At 42.1% G+C, this 12,504-nt stretch overlaps 2 protein-coding genes across 4 annotated transcripts in view; one reads left to right on the forward strand and one right to left on the reverse strand.

The window, feature by feature from the left end:
- Window positions 1-12,504, reverse strand: part of sphkap (SPHK1 interactor, AKAP domain containing) — a 175,587-nt gene that overhangs the window by 95,193 nt on the left and 67,890 nt on the right. The gene's annotated exons all lie outside the window — the stretch shown is intronic.
- On the forward strand, window positions 4,354-10,680 carry LOC146975937 (uncharacterized). The gene is made up of 9 exons (XM_085794440.1): window positions 4,354-4,450; window positions 4,611-4,769; window positions 4,869-5,092; window positions 6,938-7,074; window positions 8,467-8,560; window positions 8,762-9,094; window positions 9,215-9,386; window positions 9,645-9,772; window positions 9,896-10,680. The coding sequence occupies exons 1-9, from the start codon at window positions 4,357-4,359 to the stop codon at window positions 10,214-10,216; spliced, it is 1,662 nt and encodes a 553-aa protein (XP_085650566.1). The 5' UTR covers window positions 4,354-4,356; the 3' UTR covers window positions 10,217-10,680.

The following is a 12,504-nucleotide window of genomic DNA, read 5'->3' on the forward strand; positions in this document are numbered from 1 at the left end:
AGCCACAGCTCCACACTAAACCAGTTCTGAGTTCACTTTAATACACTTAAGCCATTCTTGCAGTTACAATGATAGGAACCTCAGTCAGTACTGAATCTGCTTTAAAAGAAAAAAAAAAAACTGAAGCAATGTTGTCTTTTCCCTCTGTTTCTCATCAGAGTACACCAGAATGCCTCATTTATGTGTTAGAAAAAAAACCCCAATAAACATTATTGTTGTTGTGAGTGACTATTGGGGTCAGGCACACCTGGATTAATCAGTTTGTCCAATAATGGCAGACGGGCTGGCTGAAGATCAGGGAGTAGTGCAGCTGTGCATAAAGCCAGTGATTTTAGCTTTCTTGTCTTAAAATGTAAGGGATACTGGAGCTTGGTTGGGGTGGCAGCACTGTTCGTGGCGGGTGCCGGAAAATTTCCTTTATTTTCAAATCCAAAACTTGACAGGTATGGTGTAGGTGCATGACAGCTACTGTGTAGGTGCAGACTAAGGAGGGAGTAACAGTCATTACTTTATAATACAGCCCGTTACCCTCTAGTTACTGGGTAACTCTAAGACAAGTACAGTGTAGGTGCAGACTAAGGATGGGTAACAGTGCTCACTTACAGTACAGTACTCTTCCTTACTGTACTTAAAGTTTATGAATGATCATGGATGTGGATGTGTCATGTGTTTTCTGGTTAATAAATAATAAAAACATTTTCTAACTCTCTGAATTACTCATTATTGTGGATGTATTACTGTATAGTTTGTGTTTTGCCCTTGGATGACAGAACTAGACTTTCATAGATGTGTATTTTAGAGAGGTAAGTTTACTACCAGCCAGCCTGTTACTGTATTGGAAAATGTCCACACTCTATACCCATTTCTCACCTATTCCAAACCATACAATTAAATAATGAATAATAAATCTCTGAAATAGAGGTGAAATGTCGCTGCTGACACTTTTGGAAAACATGGATTGCAACTGTGCTCATATTGTACAGTAGACTATTTAATTTCTAATGTACCTGGCAGGAGTTACACTGTAAGTCCGGGCAAAGTAGGACGTAATTGTACGGGAGTTACGCTCTAAGACACAACCTAGTTATACTGTAAAATGCGGGGTAATTAGTGGCGGAGTGAGCGAGAGTTACTGTGTAATTTGGTGTAAAGTATGACAGGAGATACGAAACGGAGCCGTTTTCGAGGTAAATACAGGGTAAATACGGAGACTGCTTGCTGAAAAACTGTCCCTGAACGCAACGCGCATCAGCGGTTTTGTATGAATTTACCTCGAAAACGGCTCCGTTTCGTATCGTTCCGTTATTATCTCATAGCGTGGTGGTTGTGCAGCTCACAACTTGTCTACAAAAGCGCTGTGGAGTTTTTGGGATTTTGTATTTGATGAGTTTAATGAGGGAAACCAAGAAATTCCCTTAGCCTCCATAGCGTAGCTCTGAGCAGCCTGCTGCTGTGCTCCGCTGTACTAAAAATAGCTTACACCTACAATTAAAGGTAATGAACCTACTGCTATGACTATAGCAATTATGGCAATGGGCCAATTTGCCAAAATGTTGAACTATCCCTTTAATAATTAATCATTTTCAGTTATCTTTCCACCATTATCAGTAGGACAAATGCCACATACACAGCAAATTGAGAAGAGTTGAATTACTGGTGTTAAACTAGACATACACTAGTAGAGTTAATTATACTCTGGATAGAGTTAATCCATTATAAATAACTCTCGGTCGTTAAATAGTTGTTGTCAAAACCAAGTGTAAAAAGGAAGTGTCACTAAATCAAACCTGTAAGTGTAAATGTTTAAATATTAACTCCGAACTTCTTACTCTAAACTCTGATCCTGTATTTCACGCCTGAAGTGTTAACGTCGCCCCTCCCCCATCCACCTTACGAACACCGCTCTGACTGCTGAAGCAACTGCCAGAACTCTCTCGACTGCGTGTCAATCGGTCTGCTGAAGACAGAGCTACCTCTCAACTTTACACTGTTCGGTAAGTAAGCTACATGAAGTAGTATCTGATAATATTGTATTTTTATACTAATATTACTCTTCGGGCACCCAGTCGTTTTGCAATGGTGAGTCACGGTAACTTTACTCGTCATGCTGTTACTAACCACCCGTTAGCATGCATGCTAACCGCTAGCTCATTAAGCAGGTGGCTTAATGAGCTAGCGGTTAGCATGCATGCTGGTCTCACTGTAACATAAAAAGTGAGTAACGGCAGTAAACGGAAAGTTTGGCTCGAGTTATGCACGTTGTACTGGTAACCATAGACATAAAACGTGATAAGATGGGGGGGGGGGGGGGACCGTGATAAGATGATAACACAGCTCTCGGTGAAGTATAATATAATTATTTAAGCAATATACCACGACAGGCCGTGGTATATGTTCATTATACCACGGCTAAAAGCGGGTTTACACTGCACGACTATTCGTCTGTTCACATCTCAAACTGCACGAGCGTCCCTCTTCAGTCCTACGTCTCAGATCAGTCTCAGACCCCCACTAATTGCACGTCGTTCTACGATTGCGCTCCACCACGATTACCCTGCGATGCCGCTGAGATTTGTGCTGCTCTATAATTGCTCGATTGTAAACATCAAATTGACATTGGTTCCTGATGTTGGTTCCTATATAGCAGAGTCCATGTGGAAGATCAGACCGACAAACACACACACAGACAGCGCGCATCACCTCCAAGGCCGGTGCTGCAGAGAGAGAGAGAGAGAGAGAGAGAGAGAGAGAGAGAGAGAGAGAGAGAGAGAGAGAGAGAGAGAGAGAGAGAGAGAGGACGGCGCTCTCCAGCCAGCTGACGTGTAGTTCACCTGCGGCTCACCTGCAGCTGTCAGAGGAGGCTCACTAGTTCTCTCTCTCGCCTGCACTTTGTTTAAAAATTCAGCTGATCAGGAGCCAGAGCACAGTGGAAGTGGCTGGTGTAGGCTCGCTATTTTATACTGTAACGGCAAGAAAAAATAATCGTCCTCAATTGCTGATTGATAGTGTGTGTACATTTGTCGGGCTGATCTTCCATCACGGACTGCGCTGCATTACTGATCATCACCCGGTCACCCTGTCTCTCTACAGCTGTGGTCTAACTTCAGCTTGTCACTTCCCTGTCCCTCCTCTCTCTGTCTGCCCGTTCTAACTCCATCTGACGAGGTTCAGCATCACATTCAGGTTCATAAAGGCTCTGTGCTCTGTGCTAAAACAATCTGTCATGGTAAAAACTTGTCGTATGTGCAGAATCGTGACGTAGGACCCCATACATTGTCCGTCACGACGAGAAATTTTCTGGCATGTCAGAAAATAATCGGGAGGTCGGCGACTCGTCTTTAGGACGTCGGGACGTGACGCAGAGCCTCACTAACCATACGTCCCGATTATGCTCACGACCCCGCGATCCCTCTAAGATTATGCAAATTAGGCTGCGACTCGTCTGGGACGAGAAAATCGTGGCAAAATCGTACAGTGTAAACCCGCCTTAAGGGGCGTTGTTCGGCCCGACGCGAAGCGGACTCGGGGGAGTGCTGTTGTACTGTATATCAGCACGGTGTGATTGACTGCGGCCTCGTGCCTACGACCGAATGACACCCGTGTTGATATACAGTACAACAGCACTCCCTCACGTGTGATATTGCTTAAAGGGATAGTTCAACATTTTGGCAAATTGGCCCATTGCCATAATCGCTATAGTCATAGCAGTAGGTTCATTACCTTTAATTGTAGGTGTAAGCTATTTTTAGTACAGCGGAGCGCAGCAGCAGGCTGCTCAGAGCTACGCTATGGAGGCTAACGGAATTTCTTGGTTTCCCTCATTAAACTCATCAAATTCAACATCCCAAAACTCCAAAACGCTTTTGTGGACAAGTTGTGACCTGCACAACCACCACGCTATGAGATAATGACGGAACGATACGAAACGGAGCCGTTTTCGAGGTATCCCTTTAAGTAATAAACACACAGCCTGAAATTTTCGACAGACTGCTCATGTTTACCGTGCCAAAACAGCACGATGTGTTTTTACTGGGTCACACAGAAATATCATTATTATTTTGGGAGGGAGTTATATTTCTAACTGTCTTATGGTTTATCTTGGGAGACACTTAGCTAAATGTTGGTTTCCTCAATGACATGAAAATAACTAACTCTATTTTTTTTCTGTGCCTTATGTCTTTTAAAATGTGTAGATGCATTAATGTCTCCTGGCATTTCTTGGGGTAAGATATTTATTATATGTATGTATGAATGCATGATATTGGCTCACATTGACTTTTCATTTTAATAACAGTGGATCAGATAAATTGTTCATGAAGCTATCCTTTCTTTTAATTCACTGAACTCACATAGAAAATGCTGGCAAAGGTGGAATACGGAGGAGTCCAAAAATACATAAAAATTCCACAAATTGATGAAAACTTTGACTTCCAGAAGTTTCTTAAAGAAGGTTTGTCTCCACACATTTTAAGCTAAAAAAAACCCTTATAGGCCATTTTAGAGAATATTTTCATTATTGTAGTGTGTCTGTTTTGTTTTTCAGATTTTATGCTTTAAATGTCTGAATGAAATGGTTGATAATACACTTAATGTAACTTTTTTTCCCCCAGTAACAGACAAATTTAGTCTGCAGGCCCAACTTGTGACTGAAGGTGTGCTCAGCTTGACTGACACATCAGAGACTGAGGTTGATGCCGACACATTCGATGAGCTGGTCAAGTCAGGGGTGAGAAACTTCAAGGTTGGATATCGCCAGTATCCAATAACGGGTAAGGTTATGTTGTCTTGATTTTTTTTTTAAATCATTCACCAATCAATAAATTATTATTTTTTAATTTAAATTGATTCCTCTCTGAACTGTTTTTTAGACATTGCTATTACTTTGGATGAATCGGATTCATCTGTAATACCAGACCCATCACCATCTCCAGCATCATTGCCAGACCCTCCAGCATCACCAGCTTCGATGCCAGACTTCACAGCACAATCACCGGCTTCTTCCATTTCATCAGATTCTACTATTATCCTCCCAACCACAAGGAACAGGAAGAGGGCCATGAAAGCAGACCTGGATCGTGACGAAGCAAGAAAGGTAAACCTTGAAACAAGATACACAATTTCATTATCTAGTATAATGAATAAAGATTCTCTCTCTCTCTGAAATGTAACTAAATTTAACCAAATGTAGTCAATAGTTCACCCAAAATTAAAATTTCACTCATTTTTTACTCACTCTCATGTCAACTAAGGGTTGGGAGAAGTTTCAGAGCCATCTGTGCCTTTTTGGAGTTACAGCGGCTCAGCGCAGCACTGCACTGCCATATGACGGTGGCGAACAGGGCTTACTTTTCTTCGTGCAAAAAGACACACCAAAAAACATCCAAATACCTCCATACAGCTCGTCTGTAATGTCCGTCTTGTATTGAAGCCCCGACATGAGAAATTGTTCCGAAAATCAGGGGTGGAAAGTAACGAGTTACATTTACTCAAGTTACTGTAACTAAGTAGCTTTTTTGTGTACTTGTACTTTTTTGAGTAATTTTTAAAATCAGTACTTTTACTTGTACTTGAGTACATATTGTTGGAAGAAATTTACTTAGTTACATTTTAAATAGCTTCCGTTACAAAGTAAAAAATATATAACTTGCACTGCGTCTGTGTGGGTTGTCAAAAGTAGCCTACGCCGCTGCCGCCTCTCTCTCTCTCTCTCTCTCTCTGTCCCTTCACAGATGCACACAGCAGCAGCAGGTAGGCTACACACACCTCCCCCCCCCACCGCTACGTGAGTTTGAGCATAACAGGGCTCGTCGCTACAATGTTGTCGTCTTAATATTAGCCATTAGCCGCAGCTAGCGGTTAAAAGCTGACGTTAATGATTAAAGACAACGTTATCAGGCATGGTACGGTGACCAAACGTCCTCTTTTGCCCGGACATGTCCACTTCTCACGTCCTGTCCGGGGCGTCCGGCCTTTTTTTTTTTTAATGAACTCCTGAACATGTCCGGCCGGCTGTGTTCGGTAACGGGACCGCTGACCCTGCCAGATTAAATGACTAGACACACCGGGGCTGAAGGCCGGACCGGCGCGACCCGACTTCATTCTCGGTCCTAGTCCTGCCGGCCCGTTGAGTTAAATGTAGGAGCCCAGTCAGATCCATGGCCATGCTCAGAGGAACAGACAAACAGCCCACTGCGTCAGAGCAATTACAATAAAGAGGAGAGAGAGAGAGAGAGAGAGAGAGAGAGAGAGAGAGCCTACAGTAAAATACCCCCCCTCCTCCTTGAGAGCAGACAGGAAAGACAGTAAAAAAAAGAAAGCAGGTGTGTGTGAGTGAAAGAGGGAGAGAGAGATTTTTCTTTTCTTTTTTATCCCTATGATATTGAAAATGGTATTGAGTATCAAATATTTCCCTTAATATAGATATTGAGTTGAAAATTTTAGTATCATGATCATGATCGTGACAACCTTAGTGCCAGAAACTGTAACTGTCCATCTGATTGGCTCTGGACAACTGCAGTGTCAGAAGGTCAGAATCAAGTTGGAGCCACAGGAGCTAAAAGATGATGGAGACCAGTGTATCGATGGAGAAGGGACAAATTTGGAACACCGAGCCATTATAGCCCCCCCCCCCCCCCCAAAAAAAAAGTAACTAAGTAACTTTTACTCTGAGTAAATTTTAAATGAATTACTTTTTACTTTTACTTGAGTAGATTTTTACACCAGTACTTTTACTTTTACTTGAGTAAAATTTCATCAAGGTAACAGTACTTTTACTTGAGTAGATTTTTTTGGTACTCTTTCCACCCCTGCCGAAAATAAATAAGTCTATATTTTAAGCTTGTTTGTAGCGGAAGCTCCCAGTGTCTCAGTTCACGGCTCTGGCTGTGTCGGTGCACTGACACCTAGTTCACTGCTCTGCCTAATGTTGTCTTTGCAGAGGGTTGAAACTGCTCTCATCTCCAACCCGAAGGGTGAAGAGATCATCAAAGAGTATGGTCAAACCAAAACATTGTCAGTTGGGGCACGGAAGCAAATGGTAAACATTCTGGTGGCGGAAATGGTTGAAACATACGGGTAAGAAATAATTTTTTATATAATGGCAAAGGAAAACATGACGGGACACATCTAATTCCAGAACATGCGCTTCAACTGGGAGCAGCAAAGTCTGGTAGCTCTGAGTTTTTGAGTTTTTACTCAACATTTGCTTTATTTTTGTTGTGTTTTTTGTTATCTACTGATGGATGCTTCTCTGGGGAGAAGAGGTTCTTCAGAGATGAGCTTCTTTCATTGAAAATGGACAGATCTGGAGGACACCACCATCCTGTCCTCAGATGATCTAAAGAGGTGCTTTTGTGGTGGTTGTTGTGCTGCTGCTGCTGGTGCAAAGTTAAAGGCTTGGAGGTGGAGATGTCCTATCAGTCCTTTCTGAGGTCAGCCATCATTGGAAATATCAACTCTCTGCCCAACAAGAGTGATGAAGAGCTGGAGATATTGGTGAAGACTCAGAAAGTAGACATTTATTTTATTTTTTCGAATCATAACAACACTTGTGTACATCCCACCTAATGGCAACTGCTTAAGTTCCATCTGAAATTCTCCATGAAGTTGTTGCTAGGATACAAACTAAACATCCTGAGGCACTAGAGCACTGAAGAAGGAGGAGGCAATTCTGGACGGCCTGGATCATCCACTTCATGGCACCTTGACTGACCAGGAAAGCAGCGGTGGTGGACGGCTCCTCTCTCCTTGCTGCAAGATGGAGGAATATAGTAGTGGGGCAGATAAGCAAAATGATTTGGCCCCTCCACCAATGATCCTGATCCACCCAGCTGCCTCTTCACCATCGGTCCTGCTCCACCCGGCGGCCCTGCTCCACCCGGCGGTTCCTGCTCCATCCGGCGGTTCCCGGCGGTTACTGCTCCACCCGGCGGCCCTGCTCCATCCGGCGGTTCCTGCTCCACCCGGCGGTTCCTGCTCCACCCGGCGGTTCCTGCTCCATCCGGCGGTTCCTGCTCCACCCGGCGGTTCCTGCTCCACCCGGCGGTTCCTGCTCCACCCGGCGGTTCCTGCTCCATCCGCCGGCCCTGCTCCATCTTTCTTTCTTTTTTGTGTCATTGTCGTGTGAGCTACTACACTAATATGAATTTCCCTCCTCGGGATGAATAAAGTATTCTCTACTCTACTCTACTCTAATAATAATAAACTGTCTTGTCTGTAACAACATCTCTGTCCCGTCTGTCCGTCCTGGGTGAGGGATCCCTCCTCTGTTGCTCACCCTGAGCTTTCTCCGATTTTTCCCTGTTAAAAGGGTTTTCCATGGAGTTTTTCCTCAGTGGATGTGAGGGTCTAAGGACAGAGGATGTTGTTGTGATGCCATGTAAAGCCCTTTGAGACAAACAGTTTGTAAAAACGGGCTATACAAATAAAATTGCCTTGCCTAGCCTAATAAATAATTTGTTTCTAAAGGAGGATTCCACCCATGCATGCCAGGGCCACTTACGCGCTTGGAATTGTGACCCTGTTTCCTTATCTGCAAGATCCTTACTCAAAACGTGGATACGTAAGTTTTAATGTGCCTTTGAAGTCCAAAAATGTGTTGTATAACTGGGCCATCATGGTATGAGTAGGCAGCATAATGTATTTTTTTCACTACAGGAAAGACTTGACATTATTTGAAATTAGGTCAAAAAATGCCCACATTATCAGAATCAGTATCTGCAATCACTACTACTTTAATATTTGATGTGTGTGCATGCATGCAGAACACTTCTATGATCCTCAGGCCAATACTGGCTATCTTGCATGGAGACTCAAGACGGTACAACGCAACACCCATGATGGCTTCCGTGAGTGTTCCAGGCCTGATTTCCAGGACAGTCCGACAACCCATCGAGAATCTCTGTTAACTGGTGATCAGCTCCTTGGTGAGGAGTGCAGGGAGGCTCTCTCCATAATGATACACTCAACAGACAAATCTGTGGTTAGTGAGAAGATGAGAGCCACCTTTGACTACAGACAGAAGCTGGTTCATGACCAGGATGCAACAGCTTCAGTGTTGGATGTCTTCCCTCGTTTTCTTGATACAGCCGGACTGGTAGGAATATGTATTATGTATATGAGATTATTGTTTTTATTATAAATTATTTGAAAACTGACTCCTAATGCAAAGTGCATTTTAGTAAGCTGTATATGGACATTGTGCCTCTGTTTAAAGATTGAACAGGATTTTTCCATGATGTTCGGGGACCATGTATCTGGACGGTTTCTTGCGAGGTGGTCTTCAGATTTCAAGCACAGAGTCATCACAGAATGCCAGAGTCTTCCCTCAAGTCCTTATGTTGACGAGCTGCTGGCTGCTTCTGATCTTGAAGTTCAGAATGACTACGGTAAATATGAAGTTTTTCTGTATCCAACATACAATGTGTTGCCAATTTCAATAAATCCAATATGCAACAGTCATCCAAAGCTAAATTTGTGGTCCTGAAATAAATTAATTGATCGATTGTCATTTTAATAATGACGAATATGAGGTTGAGTTTTGTTATTCAACAAAAATAATCATTTTAGTTAAATGGTATCTGTAGTAAGCAAGAAATAATGTTTTACAATGCTTTTGTTGTCTGTCTCAAATATTTGTCTTCAAGGCTGGGATAGTGATATGTCTGCTCTCCTGTTGCTGCTGCATCTCCTGCCCCCTACATCAAAAGGCCAGAAAAAAACTCCCAAGATGAGCTCAGCACAGGCAGCCAATCATGTTGTCAGATTCATTAAGGTATGTACCATCAGCTTTTTGTACTACCATGTAAGAAGTATGAGGTGCAGATTGGACTGTAAGAATAATTCTTATAATAATGTTATGCTAAGTATTATGCATAATGTGTCATTCAAACTACAGGAAGGAGCCAGCCTCACTACATTCCTGGATAAAGTTGATGCAAGGCAGTCTTTCCTCCTTTGCATCGGAGAGCAAAAGAAGAAAATCGCGAGGTTCTTCATTGTTGTGGACCAGAAAGCTATCCCATGCAATGCTCAGACATCGGTGGCTGCTTTTGATGTGCTGTTCAAGACTCACTATGTCTTCAGCCTCTCCTATGATGAAGCACTTTCTGCATTCTACACTTTCATCCAAACAACCATATACAACATCGATGTTGGAACCACAAAGGAAACCCCACGAGTCAAGGAACTGAGGGCCAAACTACTGCAAGACCATTAAAATGTCACCAATTCACAAAGGTCAGAGCACAGTTGAAAGAACTGTCTGAGTATGTTCACATGTTTTGTTTGTAAAAAGCACCACAAAAATTGTTCAGGTCTTTGTCAACATTTAAAATTTCAGCATGGCCTATATCCAGCTAAAAACTTACGTTTGAAATGTGGAGAGCAAGGATGTCCTTCATCTTTTTGTACATACAATGGCTTCAGAAAGCACCTAAAGACTGTTCATAAGAACCATGAAGAACTGGTCGATACTAACCAGGAAGTGGCCACACAAAGACATTTTGAGTTTGAATCTTTAAGTGAACAGCCAACAACTTCTGCTGCATCCATGTTACAGGTTCCCCCTGAAATTACACAGAACTCACTTGAAAGAATGTGTGGTTCAGTTGTTGCACACTTACAAACCTCTGGTTGTTCTCAAAGCACTATCCAAACCATAGTTTGTTCGATGGATGAAGTTATTAGAACACTACTTTTTTAAGAAGTCTGTAACAAATTTTAAAAACCTTACTAAATCTCTAGTAAAGCAACACCAGCGTCAACTGGCATTTTACTATGAAAATTATTGTTTTAAAGGGATAGTTCAACATTTTGGCAAATTGGCCCATTGCCATAATCGCTATAGTCATAGCAGTAGGTTCATTACCTTTAATTGTAGGTGTAAGCTATTTTCAGTACGGCGGAGCGCAGCAGCTGGCTGCTCAGAGCTACGCTATGGAGGCTAAGGGAATTTCTTGGTTTCCCTCATTAAACTCATCAAATTCAACATCCCAAAACTCCACAGCGCTTTTGTAGACAAGTTGTGACCTGCACAACCACCACGCTATGAGATAATGACGGAACGATACGAAACGGAGCCGTTTTCGAGGTAAATACAGGGTAAATACGGAGACTGCTTGCTGAAAAACTGTCCCTGAACGCAACGCGCATCAGCGGTTTTGTATGAATTTACCTCAAAAACGGCTCCGTTTCGCATCGTTCCGTCATTATCTCATAGCGTGGTGGTTGTGCAGCTCACAACTTGTCTACAAAAGCGCTGTGGAGTTTTGGGATTTTGTATTTGATGAGTTTAATGAGGGAAACCAAGAAATTCCCTTAGCCTCCATAGCGTAGCTCTGAGCAGCCTGCTGCTGCGCTCCGCTGTACTAAAAATAGCTTACACCTACAATTAAAGGTAACGAACCTACTGCTATGACTATAGCAATTATGGCAATGGGCCAGTTTGCCAAAATGTTGAACTATCCCTTTAAGCGGTTTGAGATTGGTCCTTTAAAAATAAAAAGCATTGATAGCTTGGAAGGTGGAGAATTACTCTGTCATGCATTACAATTAGATCCATGTTCAGATGTTTCAACTACATGTTGGGTCAGAAATTATGGCACAGAGTACCAGATTGACTGGTTGGTATGCACTGGAACATCCCATGATGACCTACCTGTATTTAAGAAAATCTGTAATATCATAATACATGAGCAACGTGCTTTCATAATAGGCTGTGCTGTTGACACACTGTACTTCGATGAACATTTTCATGCATACTGTATAGAAGAGCAAAATAATGAACATTGTGATTTTCATTGACCAGCTGACGTATTTTAGACCGTTTGATAAGCAATACTCTAATGAGAGTGAGAGGACATACATTGTGCCTTACTGTAGCATGTTCTAGTATTTGTGGTGCAAGTTTCAAAATAAATGTTTTTAAACTGCCAAACACGACTACCTTTTTATTTTAGCAAAGTTTATTTTCCTAGTATTTTTTTAGGAATATATATTTATATAAGAATTATACTGACACCGTTTAAGTGTTATAGAGGTAACACATGTATCGTTAAAAAATAGTACTCTGAGAGAGTTAATTGCTAACACTACATCGAAGTGTTAAAAAAACTAACACTGGCTGGTGTTAGGCAGTGTTAAATTTCAACTCCAATAAGTGTCAAATTTACACTAACTTAGTGTAAAGGTACCAACACTCGAAAAAGTGTTAAATTAACACTCTCAGGTGTAGACCCATATAGACACTTTAAAAGTGTTAAAATCAACTCTTACAGTGTTAATTTGGGTATGCTGATTTTACTGTGTACTGTTTGCTTCCAGCTTCTTTTTTGACCTTTCATAGACAAAACCCTGAGTCAAAAAATAATTGGTAGATTAATTGACATGACAAATCATTAGTTTCTTGGTCAAGTTTGTTTTCCAACATCTCCTTCATTGATGAGATCTCTAGACACAACCTGCTCCACACTGTCCAGCATCAACAGCACAGCGAATGTGGGTAAG

The sequence above is a fragment of the Trachurus japonicus genome, chromosome 13, assembly GCF_045865225.1.
Source record: "Trachurus japonicus isolate A0001 chromosome 13, Traja_1.0".
Lineage (NCBI taxonomy): Eukaryota > Metazoa > Chordata > Actinopteri > Carangiformes > Carangidae > Trachurus > Trachurus japonicus.

Coding starts and splice junctions, on each gene's coding strand:
- LOC146975937 (XM_085794440.1), top strand. CDS start 4,357: ATGCTGGCAAAGGTGGAATACGGAGGAGTCCAAAAATACATAAAAATT. Junction 9,095..9,214: donor TTCTTGATACAGCCGGACTG/GTAGGAATATGT, acceptor CTCTGTTTAAAG/ATTGAACAGGATTTTTCCAT. Junction 9,387..9,644: donor TGAAGTTCAGAATGACTACG/GTAAATATGAAG, acceptor TTTGTCTTCAAG/GCTGGGATAGTGATATGTCT.